Raw genomic sequence first — 25,255 nt, 5'->3', positions numbered from 1 at the left:
TAGAGTTCATTCATTTGTACGGACGGTGATCTCCATAAACTGTCAGATTTTTGGAACAATTTTCATAACCAGCGGATTAAAAATCGTGACCCCTGAAACGCGTCCAGTTGACATTGTGGAAACGGAAAAGGGCGAGTTGTTTATTAATCCTTTGCGGAAGGTCAAAGGCGAGTTTAGGGCAGAGATGGAAATATAGCAACCAAAGATCTGCGCAAGACTTGCGAAAATTGGCAGTCGAATATCTGAGACTCTATTTCGACCATCAGCGTCCATCACTTGGCAATCTCAGACCGATGATATTTGTGTACGAATAAGGGAGCCGGCGGTAGTATTCTTGGTGGAGGTCTCAGGCTTGGACTCGGGCATATGAGAGCATAGCTTTGATGATGATATTTGACAGCACCAAGTGACTCCTCTGCATGTGTATGTCTGCGGGAGTATGTAGCAGCACCCTTCATCACGGAAGTTGACCTGTCACTCACAAGGCTACGCGATGGTGGATAGCCAAAGCTGAGGAAAGGATAGGTGTCCCAAGAGATCATCGTGGATTGGTCTGCGATGAGCATGTATTTCGTATACTCAAACACTGGTTGAAGGCAGGAGAGCCAGATCCTTTCTACGATCCTGTCACAGACTACGTTGTTTTGCCAACTAGGGCTGAGTTTAATCAGCACAAGAAACAGTGCCTCTCTATCCCAATAACTGAAAATTGGGAAATACTATCACAGAACATTGATGATTATAATGCAGTGCTTGAACATGATTTTGTGGCTGCCATATCGGGCGCCTACGAAAAATTTAGTGATCCAAGGGCAGAGGCGCATGCATCACTGAATATACATCCTCATCCTGGGTCAATTGACAAGAAGCATATAGAAGTTTCAACTGTCGGAATTGCAGAAGGAAGTGATGTGAAAGAGATAGCTATATCTCTAGAAATGGTTTACTATTTGTGAAATTCAGTATTTTGGTGTCTAAGAAGCAAAAAAAACCTGTCAGGGTTATTTCAGTGGTATCAGAGCCTGTTTTGCAAATTATTTGACGAATTGCTACAGTACAATATTGGGATTTAGTGACCTTTATAGATAGGGTCATTTCAGTGGTATCAGAGCCTGTTTTGCAAATTATTTGACGAATTGCTACAGTACAATATTGGGATTTAGTGACCTTTATAGATAGGGTCATTTCAGTGGTATCAGAGCGGTTTTCTTGCCATCCTGTGGGGTGAGAATCGAATTACATGAGTGATCAGCACTCTACTTCAACCAAGATGTACAGGTACAGCACAAAGTCTCCAAGGACACAATCTCAGACAAGTAATAGACACAGTATTCAGAGTCGAAATTATGGAAAGGAGGACTATTCAGACATTCAGGATGAGCTTAGAAAAATCAGACATAACATGTCTGAACTGTTGGTTAAGCACCACCGTATGATTGACAGGCTATCCGTCCCAGCTAAGGTGAATAAATCAACTGGATTTCATTTTGTCAAATCTTCTCACAAAGCGTTGACTGATACAATGAGAGATGTTACTAGGAACCTTAATGAGGAATTCGAGGAACAAGTGTGCAACCGGTCAGAGGCTTCAGTTTGGTCACAAGAAGAAGTGGTGAAGGATATTACGTTGATGGATAGTAACTGTCAACTTGATACTTCAATTAAGATAGTTGTATACAGGTTTCCCAAGGGTGATGTCTCAGATACTAAAGGTGGTTTGGTTCTGACAGTCAATGATTACAGTGAAGTGAGTTCAGATGATGATGAAGATGTCATTGTGCATGATAATGAGATACCTGGTGGAAATGAGCAGACATCGAGCATTTATGATTTTGCTGACAGAGAATACCAGGCTCAGTTAGATGCTTCGTCACATGAGGATGAAATTGGTGGTACTTCACATGATTGGTCCAGCCAGCTGAAGGTGAGTGAAGATAGTGTTGTGACTTCTTTATCTCATCATGACAGGATGCGGGAGATGATAGAAGAGCACATCCGGATGATTCAGTTACAGGATAGACAAAAAAAAGTCCAGGCAAAGTTCTCTTGTGTTGACCTACAGGGGATTAGAGAGGGAATGGGAACGATGAAGTCGAGTTATCTACATCTTCTATCAGATCGTGACCATCTTCTTAGACTTGTCAGAGACTACTCAGATGCCTTGAGAAGGAAGGAGGAAATTGACAAGGTTTCTCGCGAGCTTGAGGAAACTCGAGCAACTTTGGCTTTACAGGACAGGGAGAGACATGGGAATGAGCATGGCATGGAGCTAAGCTTAGTTTCATCTGGCACGTCTGACACTCAGTTTTCTACATTTGATGGGTCATATGTGGTTGCTGATAATGTTGCGCATTCATCTAGCATTCACATCCAGGATACAAGGACAAGGTCAGACAGGTTCGTAGAGCCAGTTGGTCACATTACTTAGGTAAGGAGTTTGCTTGAGTTACCAGCTGCCCCTTGTTCACAGATATGGACTCGAGAGTGTTTTAGGAGCATTTGGGATTTAGTTGACTGAAGAGCACTTTATGGTAGACATGATTATTTGGATGCTATCATGGATTTGATCAGCAGAGTATACGGTGTTGTTTTTCCTTGTGCCAGCAGAACATCCGATGTTGGAATTAGTTTTTATACACCGGTGTTAGGTTTGGTTTATATATGTAGACGACCGTTCTTGCTGAAGGGTGTTGAAGATTTTTCATGTTTGGAAGCATGTACAGATGAGTCCCAGGATCGTTTTGGCCTTGATGACATCCGGGAGAATGAAGTGAACAGTTTTGAAGATTCAGCTTCCTTGATAGTTTCTTTAGGTACAGAAGAGCTTGACAGCAGGACTACAGATTTTGACACTCTGGATGTTGATATGAGTTTTGGAGTTGATTCGCAAAATATGGATGGTAATAATCCAGAGACCAGTATCTTTGAAGATACTCCTTTAGACCATGCATCAGAGGGAATTTATAGAAGACGGTCTAGCCAGAGCCATCATGTGATTAGCCAATTGAAAGTTAGTGAGCGAGACATTGCTATCACTTGTGAGCATTTTGATACTGCTCGTCAGTTGTTGGCTGTTACTGGTTGGGGTTCTTCTATGACAGATGAGTTCAGCGGTGGTTACTTTTCTTCGGGAGAGATTCATGCCTTGAGTGAAGCTGTTCGGATTTTGAAGCAGGATTACTTACGACTGGTAGCCGACCGTGATCACTTGGTTGAGTGGGGGAGTACAGCATATGAGGCACTCTTGGATCGTGAAGAGGAGGTGAGTGAGCTTTCCCAATAGCTCATAGCGACTACTGAGGCCTTAGAGGACACACAGCGAGATCTACAGAAGTCGCAGTTTTAGTTGAAGGAGGTGACTGTGGAGTTGGAGCATTTGCGGTCAAAACCAGCCCCAGACCCAGTTCATTTGACTACTGAGGTGGATGATGGTAAGTACACTTCTGCAGTTACTACTAAGGAGCATATTGTTAAGGCCGACACATACATTCAAGATTTGGTAGTAGCTGGTTCTAATGAATCTGGGATACCAGTAGAGTCAAGTCTCCAGATTGATTCTTCTCTGATAAATGACAGTTTGGTATAGTGGGGTATGCCACCTTCACAGGAGGATCAGTTGTGGTGTGCAGGGAAGTATATTGATGCTTCCTCGTATAATTTTTACTGCACTGAACCGTTCATGGAGTATTTGCTGGATAGTGTATGTGTTCATTTGGACTCGCATAAGGTGACAGAAGGTGTTCTCGTCCGAGATACTAGTATTATTCGTGGATTGGTTGAGAAGATTATAGGGGTCCTTTCTACTATGCTACCTCACAAGGATCTCGAGGAGGAGTTTGTTGAGCAGAGTGCACAGGGTCCTATCTGACCTACAGTCACTCGAAGTCAGAAAATGGAGCCATCTATTGATTCCCAATTCAGTGATGATGAGCCAGCAGCAGAGTTTGGAGGTTCTTACCGGCATTATACGGTAGGGTACGCTCATCATTTTTCTTTTGACACAGAGATAGAAGACTTTATTTCACGCAGATGTAGATTGGCTCCAGTTTCTTACCATCCATTAGGGGATAGATTGGCATCATCTTTTGAAAATAAAATTGGTAGTAGCAAGTTACTCAGCCTGCAGCATCAACACACCTGGAGCAGTTTTTCAGAGATTGGATTTGATGGTAGTGATTTGGGTACCTATGGCTGCTGTCATATCTACAGTGCAGTTGGGTGCAGGTGTCATTTTGACAGGGGTTTGAGTTTTGATAGAGTTGATGTTTCAGTTGGCTTGAGTTTCGCAGAATGGTTTCTTCTACTGACATCTACAGTTGGTTTTCAGATGATTTCATCAGAGTTGTCAGTTGTTTGGATGTTGAGTACAGTTTCTCAGATACTGGTATTGATGATTTCTCCATGGGAGTATGATGAGGATTGGGATGACATACAGATTTACATTTGGGACCCAGGCATACTGATTGGTTTATGGTTCAGCCATTGCTTGGGGACAAGCAATTTTAGGGAGGGCGGACTGTCATGTCCCCAATTTTTGGTGACAGTTCGATTTAATTAATTTAATTAATACTGGTTGTCCAAGGACGACTAATTAATTATTTTAATTAAATAAATAAATATTAAAAGATAACTTTATATTTAATAAAGTGACTTGGATTATAAAAATATTTAATAAAGTCACTTGAGGGATAAGATCAAAATTGTTCTAGAAGTCTCTGGAGAAGATGGAGAGGAAAGAATAAATAGGCACCCCCGGGGCTCCATTCGAATCAGGCAGTTGATTATCTCTCTTTGATTTTCAGATTGTGATTTAATCACAAGTGCATTGTGGAACCTAGGGTTTTCGCAATTGTCACAGTTGGCCATTGAGAACGATAACTCTCAATTGGTACGCAATTTTGAGGGTGTGAAATATCATCTGAATTATTGCAGATTGGAGGTGACATTATAGTCATTTCATCAGGGGCAGAATCGGGTGGTCTAAGGTCGAACTTTGGAGGATCATTCTAAGAAATTGACTTTGGAAGATTAAGCTATTTGCAAGGTCGGAGTTTATCATTTCAGTTGGCACAAGGAGTGAGGAGTCTTCTTCGACAGTCTTTATAGAAGGCAGCAGTGTGAACAGATCTGGGAACGAGTTTCAGAGCCATCCTTCCAATAGCACTTTCATATATCATTAGAGGCCGAACCTGGACCGTAGGCAAATTGCAAAGATCATTTGTGGTGGAACAACGATAGCATTAACCTACCGGCCAAAGCCAGGGATATTCGTTGTATAATCAGTGGTCGGGTCTGAGTCTGCTACTCTAGGGCATTTTCGTCATTGGAGGTAAAATTGAAAGGAAAAGACACAAGTGCTGGAAATCAACACTTAGCGGAAGATCGGAGGAAGGAATTTCACGCAGTTCATTCTCGATCAAGGGTGGAAAAATGAATCTTCCGTCTAGCAGCGTTACCGGGTACCATTGAGATCATTTCGAAACGCGTGGGAAATTTGATAGAAATTGCGGGTCTCAATCCAGCATTTCCGTGTATTAATCAAGTCGAAGTCTGGGCCAGAGTTCATTCATTTGGATGGACGGTGATCTCCATAAACTGTCAAATTTTTGGAGCAATTTTCATAACCAGCGGATTAAAAATCGCGACCCCTGAAACACGTCCAGTTGACATCGTGGAAACGAAAAAGGGCGAGTTGTTTATTAATCCTTTGCGGAAGGTCAAAGGCGAGTTTAGGGTAGAGATGGAAATATAGCAACCAAAGATCTGCGCAAGACTTGCGGAAATTGGCAGTCGAATATCTGAGACTCTATTTTGACCATCAGCGTCCATCACTTGGCAATCTCAGACCGATGATATTTGTGTACGAATAAGGGAGCCGGCGGTAGTATTCTTGGTGGAGGTCTCAGGCTTGGACTCGGGCATATGAGAGCATAGCTTTGATGATGATATTTGACAGCACCAAGTGACTCCTCTGCATGTGTATGTCTACGGGAGTATGTAGCAGCACCCTTCATCACGGAAGTTGACCTGTCACTCACAAGGCTACGCGATGGTGGATAGCCAAAGCTGAGGAAAGGATAGGTGTCCCAAGAGATCATCGTGGATTGGTCTGCGATGAGCATGTATTTCGTATACTCAAACATTGGTTGAAGGCAGGAGAGCCAGATCCTTTCTACGATCCTGTCACAGACTACGTTGTTTTGCCAACTAGGGCTGAGTTTAATCAGCACAAGAAACAGTGCCTCTCTATCCCAATAACTGAAAATTGGGAAATACTATCACAGAACATTGATGATTATAATGCAGTGCTTGAACATGATTTTGTGGCTGCCATATCGGGCGCCTACGACAAATTTAGTGATCCAAGGGCAGAGGCGCATGCATCACTGAATATACATCCTCATCCTGGGTCAATTGACAAGAAGCATATAGAAGTTTCAACTGTCGGAATTGCAGAAGGAAGTGATGTGAAAGAGACAGCTATATCTCTGGAAATTGTTTACTATTTGTGAAATTTAGTATTTTGGTGTCTAAGAAGCAAAAAAAACCTGTCAGGGTTATTTCAGTGGTATCAGAGCCTGTTTTGCAAATTATTTGACGAATTGCTACAGTACAATATTGGGATTTAGTGACCTTTATAGATAGGGTCATTTCAATCTGGTGTGTTCATTATTTCAATGATCATTTTTATTTACATCAGAACCGATCGAAAGAAAAGGAAGCAGCTACAGGAGGAGCAAGATATTCTAGGGTTTATGGATCCCCTCGACTCCAGACCTCCTTCGGTTGATAAATTCTTGCACGCAGGAAATCCCACTAGATATTCTTATCGTCAGATTAAAAAATACACCAACAATTTTACAGAAAGAATCGGTCAAGGAGGTTATGGTACAGTTTACAAAGGTAAGCTTCCCAATGATTCCATGATAGCTGTTAAAATTCTTAACGAATCGAAACATAGTCGAATCCAATTCCTGAATGAAGTGGCTACCATTGGAAGGATCCACCACATCCATCTGGTGCGACTCTTAGGGTATTGCTTTGAGGGGTCGAAAAGAGCCCTCATTTACAAGTACATGATCAACGGTTCCCTTGAAAAATATATCCATGGAGACGATCAAAATGTATTGAATTGGGAACAGTTGTACTCTATTGCAATAGGTGTGGCTCGTGGGATTACATATCTACATGATGAGTGTAGAAGAAAAATTTTGCATTGTGACATAAAGCCTCACAATGTGTTAGTGGATGCCAATTTCTCTCCAAAGATTGCAGATTTTGGTCTAGCTAAATTAACAAATAGAGAAGAAAGCCATATTTCTCTAACAAGTACTAGAGGAACTCCTGGTTATGTGGCTCCAGAAGTCTGGTCTAGAAACAATGGAATTGCGACTGACAAATCAGATATATACAGTTATGGCATGTTAGTGATGGAAATGGTGGTAAAAAGGAGCATTTACATGGGAACAACCGATAACAACAAATTGTACAATCCAGAATGGGCATTTAAACAGGTGGAAATGGAAGAATTTGGAATGCTTAGAGAAGAAAATTTAAGAGATGATGAAGATGGAGTTATAGCCAAGAAATTACACATGTTGGGAATGTGGTGTATTCAGTACCACCCTTCTCAACGACCTTCCATGAGTAAAGTGATCCAAATCTTAGAAGGAACTATAGATATCACCATTCCTCCTCATCCATTTCCTTTTGATACACCAGTTGAAACACCATCTTCCTTTTAATCATGTGGTGTGTTTTTGCAAGGTTTCATTTCAATGCTCTAAGAAATGCTGATCTTATGTTAGCATGGGAAGCCAATCAGCTTGTTACTTATGTATGTAGTGGAATCTAATGGTTACAAGTTCATTCTTATTTGTGGAAATTTTTGGGATATGTGCTATTGGTTGCTATATAGCTGCATCTGTTATACGCATGATATCGAATGATGATTCAATTACTTTAAGCTTCTGACAAGGTAAAACAATTGGCTGGTTGTGATGTTTTTTCTGGATGATTGATTTATTAGAATACGACTGTGGCATATTCCTTATGGCAGGTAACTAGCTGGTGCAAAAATCAATTAAGAAATGAAGGGACAATCACAACTGAATGCCTTGTTACTCGAGAGATGATGTGATTTTTTTCCAGAAATTTTTATTTACAAGAAGGTACATTAGGTATAGGGTTATATGATTCCAATTTTGATTCATTGTTCTCTGCAAAATCAAAATTGCAAAGACTCAATTCAATTTTAAATTTGTTCCCTTATGTACATTTCATTTTATATGATGAATTGTTTCTATTTGTGGTTCAAATGCCTTTATTTTAGCTTAGAGTATAATAACATGAATCATTTTCTTAGATGGCTCTATTTAATGAATCTCTTTAGATTTGGCTCTTTTTTTGTGGGGACAGATACAGTTAAACCTGAATCAATATCACACACCAACAAATAAAATGCATAGTAGAACTTCTACAATCATAATACATTGAAATCTAGTTACATTAAAAATAATAATGATAAAGATAAAAGAAATTGATTATTAGATAGTGATGCATATTACATTTTGAAAAGTATAAAATTAGAAACCACTAAGATCATAACCTCTGTCCAATAGCACATTAGCATTTTGATCAATGATTTTCCAACAATATTATAGAAACAAGTGATAGCAAAATTCCCACTAGCTTTTACTAATGAATTTTGGATATATCAAATTTAACCTCTTTGGACACTTTACAATCTGTGAATGTATTTTTTGTTTTTTTCCTTCCCTCATTTTCAGTACAATTATCACTCATAGGGGTTTTGAGATTTAGTTTTGTTTGTCAATCATGGCATATGTCAAAGTTATGGCATCATCGCGGTAAATTTTTACAAGTTAAATTTTATTAGCACCAAAATAAGAGAGTTGTAGAGAGGGCTCTGGAAGAAGTCTGCCACATTATAGCCATGGATAGTTGTCTCAGCAGTGAGACGAAGGAATGATGTAATCTAGATTGGTTTCGGAATAAACAACTTCCATGGCTCCCTTCAATAGGGTAACTTATTTTTTTCCTCATAGATCTAGTTATGAATTTAGCACTTGTACAAATGAAATAAGATTCAAGGCAAAGTGGTTTATAAGTTATATCAAAGTTTATGATCAACATGGTTAAATCAAAGTTTATCTACTTGATTTAATTCAATAATTATATGTTTTTTTGGTTTTGCATCATATTCTCCTAGTTTTTTAATAGAATAAAGGGATCTATATCATTGAATACTTGACCTAGATGGCTATTTCCATTGTAGGCCAAGTCTTCTCAACAATTTGATTTTTATTTGTATACTTCAGTCTTTTCAACTATCTTATATAAGTTGTATACTTTGCAAGAAATCTTATTTTATTAATAAAAGAAAGAGATTTTTTGCTAGTTTACCAAACCCATCTCGCATGAGAATAAATGGAGAACTTCGCACTCTCTCATTGGATCTAGGTGATGCTCATAGAGGTGAGTACTATGTGTTCTATACTATTCTATAGTGTTCCATTTATTCTCATGAGAGATGGGTTTGTGTTGAATCACTACTCATGAAGCATGGGTCAATGAGTCAAACAATTTGACTCATAAACTAGACCTTAAAACTACATGGTTAGATCTTGATTGCAATATCACAATTTGACTTGTCAAAATTATCTCCTACTCATCAATTAATTTTGTGGTAGACAATATCATAAGAATGAAGACGGCATTAACACTAAATGTACGCCCATCCTCTTGGTGGTTTATGCTAATAAGTAGAGCACTTATGATGCTAAGAGACAATTTGATTGAAGGGAAGCAGTGCTAAAGAGATCATTTTATTGAAGGCCCCCCTGATCCATAGCCTTATTATAGAAAAAAGGTAGGGCACTTGCTAGTTGACATAATCCAGAATTAAGAAACCTACATATTAATGTCACTTTTTTGCCACTTACTCTCCTACTCTAACTGAAAAGTGTATTATTTAGATTTATACTTAAATTTATATACCCACTATGTCAATATGGTGTTTTGATTAGTGAGACAAGACATTCTCATATGTGATATTCTCAAGTGTCTTATATTGTCTTACTAATAGAATGCAAGACAAAAAAAGCCTATCCATCATTGCTTGATTAATATTGACATATTTTATTCCACACAACCAAAAGGATATCAATGTTATGATACAATTTTTGTTCCTTTTATATTTTAATTCAAGTTTTTTATTTGCAAAGACAACATATGCTCGCACTTTCAGTTCATTGTTCTTGCTTATGACTTCTTTTATTCAATATATTTTATCTATAGTTATCTCCAATAAATTCTAAAGACAACTTGAATTCATTACTATTATTTTAGACTACTTTTATGCAGGACATTTTACTTGTACAATAATACTTCATAAAAAGTTTTCTAATTTTCTTTTGGTGCAATTCTAGTTTTAGTTTTGTGCAATGGCTAACCGAGTTCAATAAGGTTTTGTCCCATTTACAACCAGGAATGTTTTGAAAGCTGAAATAGATTATATGTGTGACTTTCCCCTTTATGCTTTGTTTGAGGATTTACTTTATGATGGTGAGATCTAGACCTATCCATCACTCCACTTGAATGTTGTATGAAAAATAATTCAGCAATCTATGACTCGAGCATCTTCTTTCTATTTTTAACATGTATAAAAATAGAGAATTTTAAGCTTCAAGACACTCTCTTTTGAGTGTATTTAAACTGAAATAAGTAAATTATAACTTCACATTTTAAACACGTTTGAAGGATCAAATTTTTAATGAGTGTGAGATAGAAGGCTATATCTTTGTTTTCAATTTTATGTTAATAATGTCAATATTTTATTTTGATATTCAAGGTGATTACTCTTCTATGATGTCCCACTGTACTCTATGATAGAATTGATCCCCATAACGCTTCTTTGAATAATTTTGTGCTGGTCATAGCCTCCCCTTAACTTCTCTTTGGATAGTTTTGTGGTGGTTGTGGCTTTTAATGATGTAGATCTTATTTATTTATACAATCAAATCATTGTACTCAATTGTTGTGCTCATGACTGTAACTTATACCTTAGTGTTTTTGTTCCTCCATAATCACTAATCACCTATTAGTGTCTACATACCCCTCCACTTGTTCTCCTTGTCAAAATTTATGTTACTTTCACTATGGCAACATCACTGATTCTCTTTTTATTTAATTGCAACTACACCACAGTCTCCTTCATCTACTCCCTTAAGGCAGGGACTATAGCTAGGCTTGACTCTTGTTTGATATAGATTTCATTTGGTGTTTCTTTTAATAAAGTCTTCATGTCACAACCACCTTTCTATATCCATATAAATTGGCATTATTATTGCTACTAACTAAATGCATTAATAGGAATTTAATCTTGAACTGATTTAAGAGCGACAGTTATAGATGAACGTGGGCATCTTTTGTGGGGAATTATTATTAAATGCAGTTATGAATACAAATGGGGAGGTGCTGCCATTTTTGCAGGGGGCTAAACGAGCCTACCCAGGGCATTGCCTAGAGCAGAGAGAATAGTTGTACATTTTTGGGGTGTGATTTGTCTCTTATAATTGATATAGCTAGCACTGAACTACATTGAAACTTTCGCAGAGCTCAGAAAACTAGCCATTCTTGTCCTCCTTCCAGGAAGGAATGCCTTCAAAGTCCCGTTGTATTGTTTTATTTCTCCTTGTACTATTTCTCCATGAAGCTGCTGGCTCAAAATGGCTAAGAGAAATTATGCCCCGCCTGCTAAAAAGCCTGACTTTGAGAAATCGCTAGTGCAAGGCAATGACAGTTCAGCTATTTTTGACATGCATTATTCTTGAAATTGTCATTTGTTTGGATGGAATCATTGAACCCATGCCATGGTTTTGCAAATTCTTGGTCGTATCTTCTCTCTCCTCTCCCACCTTGAATGAGCTCCGTTAGAGCCTTATTTGCCATTTTGTTGTGGGGAAAGTTGAATTCTTGCATAGTTTATGTTGTCTCCAACTACCCAATTGACGAAAATGAGCAATGTTGTATTCTGGGCAATTTTTATGGTAGTGATTAGTGAACAAGGTTTTTGAAATTTGAAAATTATTGAGCGATAGTTTTTGTAAAAGAGCGCTCTATAAGCAGGTGCCTGAAAGCACTGAAATGGTGGTAGAGCTAAGGAACATGGAGGTTGTTGGATAGAAGAAGTCGCTGCACCTGTTCCTTGTAGATAAAGATGAAAAATGCTCTTCCCATTTACTTTGGGGTCGTTTCAATGTTTACAAAAATGGAGATTGGGAATAGGTTATGAATCGAGGATGGAAACTAACAAATGGGGAGTAAGAACGTTTCTCACCAATGACAGGAAGAATGGGGCACAGGCTCATCAACTGTGACATCGTGTGAAATTCCAGGTTCCATGTGAATATGTTTACTTTACTGTGCATTTTCTTGACTGGTTTTTATGTGCTCAGTAAATGTCATAACACTGGGGTTGTCGATTTTTTTCATACGCATTCAAGTGTGTGAGTGGCGTAACTAACCTCCCTAGTCCTTGGAAACAATAGATAGGACATACTTAACGAATTTATTTGCTTATTAACATACTATTATGTTCATAGTATATATTTGGTCAAAATTCGGAATGATCGACCATCCATATTTGATAACTAATATTAGTATGCACAAAAATATAACTTGTCTAGGTAAAGAGCCCATCAGATTGATAAACACATTTATACACTGCTATTAACCATAGATTGGAAGCCTATTCTGTATTTATTTTCCTTTAACTAAAGTGTGAATGTTGAGTTGTGTTGGTGTGAATTATTGAGGTTATTTATTAGAAGTCACAACATTTGGCCAAATTGAATGATGTTTCCCTTTAAATCATATATGCTGATAATGTAGACCCATTGACAAATTGTACCATACAGTGCATTGTTTGAATAATTACTATCTCTATGTGTTAGTAACATCGTTATTTAAACTATGATAATTTCTTTTGGTAAATGAAAAGAGTTGATTTCTTAAATAATAATTAATATTTTCTTGAAGCTAGTTACTTGAGGACAGTAGGGTTAGAACCTTCAAATTCTAAATAGACACAACAAGTGGTTCAAGTAGCATTGTAAACCTTACTAAATCTTTCACTCTTTTTGAACCTCACTGCCTCTATCATGCTACAATTAGTGTTTTTCACTGTTGCTATAGGATAGTGTTTAGCTTTTGAGTGTGTTCTACTCTTATCTAATTAGTGAAGAAAATGCCTTTCACTTGCATGTATTGAAAACTATTGAAATCATGTATGAAAACATGTTTACTTTATGTTTTGTATTCGTATGCTTAGATAATGAGTGTGCCATTATGCATTGAACTCAAATAATCTTTCGAATGATTTTGGTAATGATGATCATGTGAACTCTCACATTTAATTAGATCAGTATGTATGCCCTGTTGTGTCATGTATATTAATTGATGGTTTATATTAGAAATATGTTCGTTTTGAGGTTATTACTATGATGTTTTGCACTGTGTACATGAAGTACTCTTTTGAACAACATCAATTGTGTTCTAAAACTTCTTGGACTAGTGAAAGAATAAATATCATGCTTAGGGGCATAGACTGAATGTAAGCATTAAATGATTATGCTTTATAATGTTGGAAGTACATAGAGGAAATTTAAATGTTATAGAAAAGAGATATGCACATGTTGTACGACAAATGTTGATGTTCTCTTGCGTTCATTGGTTTAGTTGTCCATGATAATTGTGAATGGGTATAGAGTATATTTTCATTTAATCACATTGTTCCATTACTTCTCTTGGTTTTACTTGGTTAGTCTTCCTCGATGCCGGGCTAGGTATCTTTCATTTTAGGAAAGATTTTAGGGAAGCTTAATAGCTTCATGCTAGGGTGGTAAAGCATTCCTACAATATTCTCACCTTTGTGTTCTTAGACAGGTTCTGGGACATCCATTGAATGGTCAACATTCGATATATCTCTGAAATTCTGGTATTTGGTATCTATTTTTTTTGGTATTTGGTATGTATTTATTTATTTAAACTTAAATGGTGGTTAAGTTTTTGTTGACTAATTAATATACATTGGATTTTGACTCTGGTAGACTTTGCACATTTTATAGAGATTGTATAATGTGGCCTTGGTTTCGCAGGGGCAGTCATTACACTTCACGTTTGATTCCGTGTTCAAATTGTTTTCTTATTAAATAGGAGGAGGCGTGGGAGACGTGCAAGATTGAATAGAGTATCGTTGAACAAAAGATAATGTATGTATTACCATAATTCAAAGGGCCAACCTGGGTTAAGAACGTGATTGGACCAAAAAAGCGCTTTTAGAGGTTTTATCGAATTTTTTACGAGCTCTTACTGGTATCTTTTGCAAAGTAACGATACCAAACCTACGATCCGTCATTGATGAGACATCGTGCCATATCATTTTCATATTAGGTTTTCTTCGTAGAAAGGTCATGCATGAGTGGCGTCTATGACCATGGTTAGTAACGAGGAAAAAGAGAGTTACAGTCAAGGAGAATTATGTGTATGTCGCTTCATATTTTTCTTTTTTAATTGAAGTTGAAGTTCTTAAAATCTACTTAAATTTTTTAAGTTTCAATGTCTTTTATAACTTTAAAATGAACAACTTTATAATGTAGAAGAAATATTAATTTTTTATTTAATATTTTTTTTAAATATTATTGACAATGATATATGTGTGTAATGACATATTAAAAGATTAAATTTAAAGTTTTTCAATATAAAGAGATGTAGAAATAATAAAAGTATATAAAAAAAAATTTAATAGAAATATATATAAATATAATGAAGGTATGCTCTGATACCACTGACGAAAGGCCACACCACCCTTACCAAATCACAACCAAGAATGCAACAATAAAGAAACAAAGAGATGACAAAATACTTTCCAAGCAATTTTATTATAATTGAAAAAATCCAATAGCAATTACAATAACATTTCTGCAATATCTCTCAAGATCCAATCCAAATCCAAGCTAGTCCAGATCCACACTCTGGTAGAAACCTCTAAGATCTCAACTTGTGCTCGCAAGCCACCAAGCAACCTCCTTGTTTCTAAACCGCAGTCACTAGCTCTTCTCCAACCTTATGCAAGATTTAAGTGTAAACTGCCTCACATTCGGCACTTTGTCTACACACTCACAACTCTATCACAATCCTGCTGTAAACTGCCTCACGTTCAACGCTCTGTCCACAGACTCAGGAAAACTCACTCTTCACTTCCTCCTTCTCTTTCACACTCTCTAGCTTCCTTCCAAAGCTTTCCCCTTTCCAAGCTTTCCAAGCTTCACCTTCCACAACTTTCACTTCTCAAGCTTCTCCTTGAGCTTCCACTTCCCAAGCTTCTAGTCCTCAAGCTTTCATCTTCTTCTCGAGTTTCCACTTCTCAAGCTTCTCCTTGAGCTTCTACTCCTCAAGCTTCTCCTTGATCTTGATTAGAAATGCTCATATGCCTTGCTTAAATAGGCACTTACCACCCAATACATGACTTATTTACAACCTTCTAGAATTCCTCCACAATCTTCTACAACTTCCATAACCTTCTACAATATCCACAACTTTCTACAATATTCATAACTTTCTAGAATTCTACCCACACACCTTGATAAATGAAATGACAACCATTTATTTTTTTTATTTTTTCTATTATGCCACCTATGCACCTTGAAAATAGAAATTTCTCCTTTTTTTTCCTTTCTTTTCTCCTTTTTTCCTTTTTTTATTTTTTTTATTATTTCTCCTCTAATTTTCGTCACTTTCTCTCTCCTCCACAATTTTTTTTTTTTTTTTTTTTAAATAAATAATTTTCCCATGCAAGATGCTCCTGCATCAAACTCCTCCGGTAGATAGAAAAGTGTGTCCCACACTTTGACACCAAAAGAAAGGTCTTCAACCATCTTCATCTTCACCAAAGGCTTCTACCTCAACGGGGACAAGAAAACCAACGTGCAAATCTTTCACATCTGCATCCATATGTCAAACACCAGCATCTGAACCATCCAATCAGCATGCTCACTCCCAAGAACAAACTGAACATAATGTGTCAACATAAAACTCTCATCCACATCAGCAACTAGTGAATTCACACCCATAGCAACAAACCCCACATCAATAGCCTCATGTAGATCTCCATCAACACATGTCAAACTCTCAACACTAGCAACCTCATTGCTCACAACAAGATGCTTTGCAAGATACAAGTCACCACCAACAACTAGATCATCCACGATCGAGTGCTCCACAATCTCCATGTCAAACTCAACCAACTAATCATGAAAACCAACCTCTGTCCCAACATCAACAACATTAGGAATATCTTCAGCAACAACCTCTAGTTGCTCTGCAGGTTCTGCATCAGACTCAACAAACTGATCAGCAAAACCAACCTCTTCCACCTTGACCTTCTTAGCTTGATCAGCCAATCTAGCATCCAACCGAGCAAACATCTTAGAAAAATTTCTCTCCACTATATCATGGATTTTTGCAATCATCTTAGGGTCCAATCCTCTCAGATCCATCTCCCAAGATCTTTGTAAACCTTCTGCAACAAATCCTTCCCATGCTCTTTGTGACAACTTCGAATTATTTGCAAGTCAGATCGCAACCTTCCACCTTGCACGAACAATCAAGAACCACATCACAAGTCTAGGACAATAGATTTGCAATCCACCAGCTCTCCACAATCATGCCTCAACAAGTTCAGTCTTCCATCTTTGCATCAATCGATCAATATGCATGTCCTCCCAAGGTCCTAGTGCAAACTGCCTCAACTTCGGCGATCTGTTTACATGCTCAAGAACTCCCACTCTAATAAACTTCACCCAACCAAGGTCCTGGTACAAACTGCCTCACACTGCGGTGATCTTCTTGTATAGTTAGGAACTCCTACTCTGATAAACTTCACCCAACCAAGGTCTTGGTACAAACTGCCTCACACTTCGATGATCTACTTGTACACTCAAGAACTCCTGCTCTGATACCACTAATAAAGGTATGCTCTGATACCACTGATGAAGGGCCACACCACCCTTACCAAATCACAACCAAGAATGTAACAATAAAGTAACAAAGAGATGACAAAATACTTTCCAAGCAATTTTATTATACTTGAAAAAATCCAATAGCAATTATAATAACATTTCTGCAATATCTCTCAAGATCCAATCCAAATTCAAGCTAGTCTAGATCCACACTCTGGTAGAAACCTCTAAGATCTCAACTCGTGGTCGCAAGCCACCAAGCAACCTCCTTGTTTCTAAACCGCAGTCACTAGCTCTTCTCCAACCTTATGCAAGATTTAAGTGTAAACTGCCTCACTTTTGGCGCTCTATCTACACACTCACAACTCTATCACAATCCTATTGTAAACTACCTCGCATTTAGCGCTCTATCCACAGACTCAGGAAAACTCACTCTTCACTTCCTCCTTCTCTTTCACACTTTTTAGCTTCCTTCCTCACCTTTCCAAGCTTTCCAAGCTTCACCTTCCACAACTTTCACTTCTCAAGCTTCTCCTTGAGCTTCCACTTCCCAAGCTTCTACTCCTCAAGCTTTCACCTTCTTCTCGAGCTTTCACTTCTCAAGCTTCTCCTTGAGCTTCTACTCCTCAAGCTTCTCCTTGATCTTGATTAGAAATTCTCATATGCCTTGCTTAAATAGGCACTTACCACCCAATACATGACTTATCCACAACCTTCTAGAATTCCTCCACAATCTTCTATAGCTTCCATAACCTTCTACAATATCCACAACTTTCTACAATATTCATAACTTTCTAGAATTCTACCCACACACCTTGATAAATAAAATGACAACCATTTTTTTTTTTTTTTTTTCTATTATGCCACCTATGCACCTCGAAAATAGAAATTTCTCCTTTTTTTTCCTTTCTTTTCTCCTTTTTCCCTTTTTTTATTTTTTTTATTATTTCTCCTCTAATTTTCGTCACTTTCTCTCTCCTCCACAATTTTTTTTTTTTTTAAATAAATAATTTTCCCATGCAAGATGCTCCTACATCAAAATATGTGATCAATCTTAATGAATGCACATAATATGTTATTCTTGTTATAAGAAGCTAATAAGATAATATAAGAATATGTGTGATTAAATTAGTCATCAAGATTAGAGCATAAGAGTTAAGTATCCAATGACCATGAAAGAAATAAACAAGAAAGTAAGATATGGGTTGACAAATATGAAATGATATAGATGTAAAATCAATGCATCTCATCAACCATTCTAAAAAGAATGGTCTAGTTAAAACATTTAACTCAATTTTTTTAAAAATATGTGTCTCTAGAAAGAAAATTGAATCTACTTACTTCCATTTCTTTTAGTTCCAACCATTTCCATTTTTCTTATATGTTGTTAGAATTGATTATGTCTATTAGTTGTGACTAATGCCTAATCAACCAAAACTCTAAAAAAAATTGATATGATAAAACTATTGTCTAATGTGTCATCAATGTGGCAAACAACAAGTTTAACATTGTATTTCACATATGGCCCATCGTTACATTTTCAATAAATTTTGAGTACCTTTTGCAAAATGTAAATTTGTTTGAATACACCTTCTCTATAAGAGATTTTTTCAAACTTAGACAAATATCAAAATAATCGGATTTACAATTTGTTTAAATACACCTTCTCTATAAGATATTTTGTCAAACTTAGACAAATATCAAAATAATCAAATTTACTCATAATAAGTTTCATGCGAAGGTAAAACGATAAAATCAAATTGACACACGTCTCACTAGAATCGTGTATTCCACTATTCTTTTCTCACATTCTATATTTTTCACCTTCCATTTTATTTTTTTTTCAAGTCCTTTGATTTTGGTAAAGACTTATTTTTTTACTCAAAAGTGTTATTCAATTTAATTTAGTTGTGATGAATCTTTGAGATATGTAGGTACTCTAAGTTCTACTTAATAATTATAGAAGAAAATGCACATTAATATTTGCTAGATATTTGATTTCTGTTAGATCACTTCTAAAATATTTAATTTAATTTTTATCTTAGACTATCTATAAATAAATTACATTAGACAAAAATGTATATTCATAATGGTTGTAATAAACATAGTAGTTTGAGGAATAAAATAAAATCTTTGATAGCATAAATATCCTAAATGAAAGATTCTCTAGTTGAAGCTTGAAAAATCTATAGTTTGTGTATTGAATTGACTATGTTTGTTGTTGATATAGATATCATAATAAGGAAGAGTGAGAATAATTTGTGTTAAATATCTTAGATCATATGACCACTTTACAATTTTGACATCTAGTCAGGCATCTCAGGTTATATCTTAGAATGACAAGACCATAATCTTTATTATAGAGGAAATGATAAAAGGTAGAAGTATTGAGCTAAGGAATCAAATCACACCTAAGTTAGAAATTCTACTAAATGGTTTATAAAGGGAAGAGTCAACCCATGACTATACTAATGCACCTCATCTAGTTAAAGTAGAGAAATAAGCCTAGGAAATTTATGGATGCATATAGATAGAATAGAGCTTGTAGAAGAGTTGGTATTTAGAATTTTATTCTCTAAGAGTTCTAATTACTCAGAAGGATTCAAATGTATAATTCATATACTTTTATAGAGCGAAGATATATAGGAATTTGGTACGCAATTTTTTTCTATGTTTCTAAGCTTTTCCATTTATCTCAAAGTAGAAAAGATAAGATTGGAATATGATTTGAGGGGAGAGATATTAGGCTCAAGGGGAGTGTGATATTTTGATTTTTGTGGAGAGATTTGGAGCATGGAATTTTGTTTGAAAACATTTGCATTTTTCACTAAGTGTTGTCATCAATGTCAAAGATGGAGATTTTTGGCAAAAGATGCTATTCTCCATTTGTAGTGCCTCTCGTGTTTGCAGTCTGTACCTTGTCTATTTTTTTTTTGAGAGATACTTGTTACTCTTTTGATATTTGTACCTTGAGACGACCTGAGGGTCGAATGTTATACTTTGATTTCCGTACCATAGATGCTTTGTTGCTATGTTGTTCAGTTTATCATATTTGCATGTTGATGTTATTTTGAGATGACAGTAGATCTATGATAACTGATTATCTGATTATATGATGTATTGGACCTATTTGTTGACTATGTTATGAGATGGATTCTATGCTATGGTTATTTACTTCATTCTTGTATCTTTACGCTTTCTGCGAATGTGAGTGATGTAAATGGATTAAATAGGTATTTTAATACATGTTGCTTTGGCTATGATATTATTTTCCATTGCACTTGATCGTGTGTTTTAGTGTGCAGGAATTATATCCCTGGCAGTGGCACATGGAGTTAGTGATTCAGCTATTCATATTTACCCATGTCGTTCCTATATGGTCGATGTACCCTTATTGTTATTGTTTAGATCAAAACCTTTCGGTGATTAGTAAATCCGAACTCATTTGCATTATGTGATTAGACCAGTGAATATGTCTGTGCATCTAGGAGTTCGCATTTCTCGCGAAAGTGTTAAGTGTTTTTCTATGTTTTTTTGGGGTTTTCAGGTTTTGATCTTTTTAGATTTAATTTCTGGCAACTTTGCCTTAGGTGAAATCTCGTTGCGGATAATAACCTATTTTTGTTTGGGTCAATTTGGAGTTTAACTACTCCAGCTAGCTATTTTTCCAGAATCGACTATTCACCCAAAAAGTGAATAAGTATTGGAAAAGTGATTTCATAAATCACTTCTCACAATTTGAAAATGGAAATTTGGAGAGCAATTTGGAAATCCTCTTTTGTAGGATTCTTGTTTTGTTCGTTCTGGGAGCTGTGAGCGTGGGATCTTTGCAAGGTTGGTTTCGTTGGGTTCAGCTCGAGGATTTCTTTCCTTGCCATCAGTTTCAGCAATTTTGGGTGAATGATTATTTTATCGTGCGGGTTTCAGTTTCTGCCCCTTTTTTCCATCAGGTAGGGCCTTCCCATTTTATTGGTTTTACTCCGTTTTTGCTTCCGTTTCTTGTAGCTGTATGTTAGGAGGATGAGAACTAGTGTTCCCCTCCATTTTTGTTTGTTGGTTCTGCCCGGTTGGTCGGGTATGAACGTTTTCCCTGTTTTTGAAATGGGGGTTTCGGTTTTTGGGTCGTTATGCTGGCCGTTTTTGCATATGGTGCCCATTTTCAATTATTTTTGGATTTTCGAGGTTTTTGGACCCAAAGGCCAAATGGGTTTTAATTTTGGAATTTTTTCAAATTTTGGGATTTTTACCTCGTTTTGCGTGCCACCCTATTTTCTTAATTTTTCTTGGCATATTGTGATTCGTGGACCTGGATGATCTGTTTGGATATCAGTCGAAACACTTTTGCATCTTTCATTTCTTTGGGATGCGTGTAGCATCCGTCATCTCGATTATGTTTTTCGGTCGATTGACTTCTGTTTGCATTCTCATCCTATCCTTGTGTATGATCTTTGTGATGGTGGTGCACCACACACATGTACATTGTCGGATAACCTACGGGGCTCGATCTTCCGTGGTACTTCTGAAAGTTGTGATCATTGGGGTTGGGTTGGGAGTTTGGATGCCTACGGGCACTCATCAGTGGATGAGCATGGGTAGGGTAGGGTAGCATATGGAGGGGGCTTCTACCTCGCATCCTGGTGATCATTGTGCCCAAAGAGTTGGCGAAGGAAGCTTTAATTAAGTGAAAATTAAATAAATTTTGGGTGGTAATAATCTTAAGATAATAAAATATTTGGGGTGCAAGAGCCTTTTCGTTGAGGGATGTTGAATCTGCGCAAGTCCTAGCTTGGGCTTTTCGATGCCAAGCGACTCTCCATGATGTTAGTCCCTACATAGTAAGCCCATTGAGGTGTCTGACCAGGACCTGTAGTTATGCATTGTCTATGTCTTGGTTTCAGTCATCATACTGCTTGGCGTGAGTGTTAGCCATGGTTGTTGTGTTTTTGTGTGTTTGTGGTTGAATCATTATCTTCATCAGCACGGTGGGTGTGGACCTACGGGTGCCACGTGGTTGGGAGGCGTAGCTACCTTCACCACTGCTAGGGACCGCTGTACAGAGACGATCTATTGTTCTAGCATGATCGTTGCCGATGTGTCACTTGGTACTTCGATTTGCAGAGTATGCTTTCTAGTGATTTATGCTTTCATTGGGATGTTGTGTTCCATGTTTACATGATGTTGGTTTTACGCATTCCTTGTTATGATGTTTAGCATATAGTAGATGACGTTATCTGATTACAGGGTTATCTTATGTTACTATTAGCATGTTAGATTTCATTACTTATATTGTAGCATGTTAGTAGTGATATCCCTATCACGACAGCACCGATGATCTAATCGGTGGCTTGGGATGTTATACGCGGGGGATGGCTAGGGCCCCCACGATGGTCCTATGACGCCATTGACAGTTGGGAGGAACCGCGTACCTAGTTTGGTTAATTGGTTTATTGCTTTTATATTTATGCTTAAATGTAAGAGGTTATTTTCATGTTCATTGCGATGTTATTTCAGTTGTCGTCAGGTTTCCTTTTTGTACTTTCCCTTCTTTGTTTGATAGATGGTTAGATCTCGTTTTCTGTTACTCAATTTTGGTTCGAGTGTTTTGGCCTTGAGATGTGGATCTCGTACTCCCCGGTGTGGAGGTTCTTTTGTCATTTTATTCCTATTTTTGAGTTTCTGTTAGTGTTTTTATTTTCTATGGGCGACATTTGTTCAGCATTGTGCGACACTGATAAAGTATCGCACGCCCATAAAAATAATGTCACACAAAAATAAAAAGTGTCGCACGCAATAGTGAAGAAGTGTCGTACGACACTGGAAGAGTGTCGCACGGCTTTATGAGAAATGCCGCGTGATACTTTTCCAGTATTGCACGCCTTCTTGAGAAGTGTCGCACGCAGCAAGGGAGAAGTTTTGCCCTCCCTTAGTGAAAAGTGTCGCACGCCTTTTGGCAAAAACTTGTGCGTGCCAACAGCGGGCACTTTTTGTAGTGTTCTGATCTTTTTGAGAGTTGATCTGGATACCCTTTTCGGCGTTCCTCAAGCCTATGTTGTTGCATTTTGGATGCAGGTGGTTTCTTTTGAAATTCAATTTTTGGGTTTCTGTTGTAGTCCTTCGGGGTTTGGGTTTCTGTTGTAGTCCTTCGGGGTTTAAAATATATCGTTGAAGTATAAGTTGACGTATATTTAATTCCTTATACTTAAGATATATTTTAATATATGCAACGATTCATTTGAGATGGGTTTCAGACCTCTACGAGCTAAGGTGTAGATTCTAGGAAAAATCAGGGCTTCAGAAATTCAGACTTAGCCAAATTTCAGGGCTTCAGGATTTCAGACTTAGCCAGTTTCCAAGAGTCAGCATATGTCCTTCAGCTTGGTAGCCTTTTGTGGTTTTCATGATTGTGTTCTAGTTGGTAGTGGCATTTGGAGATCCGTTGGTGCTTGGTTGTCTTTCAGTCTTCCGTTGCGATCTTTTGGTTTGTGTAGGTTGTATCATGTACACTTACACTTGTAAAAAAAAAAAAAAGTATTCTGACTTGTTTTTCATCCTTGTTTCCAAGGATCTTCGGGCGGGGCATTACATCTGGTATCAGAGCCAGGTTGCAACATTGGGATCTCTGTGTTATGCTTCCACTATGGTTTTGCTTTCCGTTGTGTATTACTATATTGTTTTATTATCTGTTATCTCGTTGGTTTATTGTTCTAACTCTTATGCTGTGATTTGATTGTTCTGACATTATCTTGTTGCTTCCTATCAGTGATGCCTCCTGCATGTAGACCTGGTGGCCGTGGTGGTACCCGTAGTGGTAGCCGTGGAAATGAACACCATGAAGAGGAATGGCAGGAAGGAGGGGGAGAGCAGGGTAGTAACAATGCTAATCAGGCTCTCTTGGGGGCAATGATGCCAGTGCTCCAGGAAATTCTTGCTTGGATGGGCCCTCGTGTTGAGGAGCACCAGTAGGATCAGAATCAGGAAGAGGGATCTCATCATGGAGAGTCCCACTGTTCAAAGCATAGAGAGGAAGAGCATGAGCGGGAACATTCTCGTACACCACCTGGGGGTAGAAGGCATCATCGAGGTGGTAGGGATTGAGATAGCGAGAATTCCATCAGATTGGATATCATGAAGTCCCTTCAGAGTTCCAGACCACCACCGTTTGATGGTAAGGGAAGTGGCCTCAAGGTTGAGACTTGGTTGTTGGACATGGAATGTTGCTTCACCATGTACCCATATTCAACCAACATGAGGGCTCGTTGTGCAATTATGCAGTTGAGGGACCACAGATCTATTTGGTGGAATACTGAGAGTAAGAAGCTTCAGATGAGTGTTGCAGATCTCACTTGGGAGATCTTTGAGGAGAGGTTTCAAGAGAGATTCTTATCTCCTCAGTTCAGAGAGGCCCGTGCTGATGAGTTCCACACAATCCGGCAAGGAAATATGACTGTGGATCAGTACGAGACCAGATTCTTTGAACTTAGGCAGTATTCATGTTATGACAATGATGATTTACTCTTGGCTCATCATTTTATCAGAGGCCTTAAGGATTCCATCATTGGAGAGGTCCACATGCATCAGCCTAGGACTCTTGCCCTTGCTGTAGAGAAGGCACGGATTGCAGAGGAAAATCTGGCTAGAGGTTTCAGTGGTAGATCCAGTTCTGAGAACCAAAGTGCAAGGAATTTAGGACAGGATGCTTAGTTCACTCAGTCCTCGAGCAAGGGCCAATCCCAATCAGAACCCTCTCAGATTGGTCCTTCCCGTAAGAATAAGAAGAAGTTTTGGAGCAAGAGTGGACAAGATTCTGGTACCTCAGTAAAGAAAGGAGACTTTCAGAAACGAGGACAGAAATCTCAGCAGGATCATCCTCCCCAGTTCAGTCAGCAGAATTCTAGCAGAGGTAGTGCACCATATCCTAGTGCTACTCAGAGTGGTCGTGGGACAAGACCCAACTTTTTTGGGAATTGTTACACTTGTGGCCAACCTGGTCATAAATCGTATGATTGTTCGATCAAACCATCTACAGGACCTGGTAAGGTAGCAGCGAGATCTAAGCCTACTGTAGAAGATGCGGGTCAGAATCATAGAGTCTTTGCAGCAATTGACAACCGTCAAGCTGAGCATCAAGGTACGGTACTCGAGGCTATAGGTATGTTTCTTGGTATTTCAACTTCAATTTTGTTTGACTCTGGTGCCACTGATTCTTTCATTTC

General features: G+C 37.8%; 1 protein-coding gene across 1 annotated transcript; it reads left to right on the top strand.

The window, feature by feature from the left end:
- Nucleotides 1–1,630: 1,630 nt before the first annotated feature.
- Nucleotides 1,631–7,745, top strand: LOC149558504 (uncharacterized). Its single transcript, XM_089830863.1, has 6 exons — nt 1,631–1,747; nt 2,063–2,397; nt 5,629–5,723; nt 5,823–5,881; nt 6,042–6,497; nt 6,642–7,745. Exons 1-6 carry the CDS (start codon nt 1,631–1,633, stop codon nt 7,743–7,745), a joined length of 2,166 nt encoding a protein of 721 aa, XP_089686989.1.
- The last annotated feature ends 17,510 nt before the right edge of the window (nt 7,746–25,255 follow it).

This window comes from Cupressus sempervirens, chromosome 5, assembly GCF_028749045.1.
Source record: "Cupressus sempervirens isolate cs-2001-9-10 chromosome 5, ASM2874904v1, whole genome shotgun sequence".
In the NCBI taxonomy this organism is placed as follows: Eukaryota; Viridiplantae; Streptophyta; class Pinopsida; order Cupressales; family Cupressaceae; genus Cupressus; species Cupressus sempervirens.
Note: the sequence above shows the minus strand (reverse complement) of the source record. Positions and strands in the feature narration are given on the sequence as shown.

Coding starts and splice junctions, on each gene's coding strand:
- LOC149558504 (XM_089830863.1), top strand. CDS start 1,631: ATGGATAGTAACTGTCAACTTGATACTTCAATTAAGATAGTTGTATAC. Junction 5,724..5,822: donor TCCTTTGCGGAAGGTCAAAG/GCGAGTTTAGGG, acceptor TTTGACCATCAG/CGTCCATCACTTGGCAATCT. Junction 6,498..6,641: donor CAGCTATATCTCTGGAAATT/GTTTACTATTTG, acceptor TGACCTTTATAG/ATAGGGTCATTTCAATCTGG.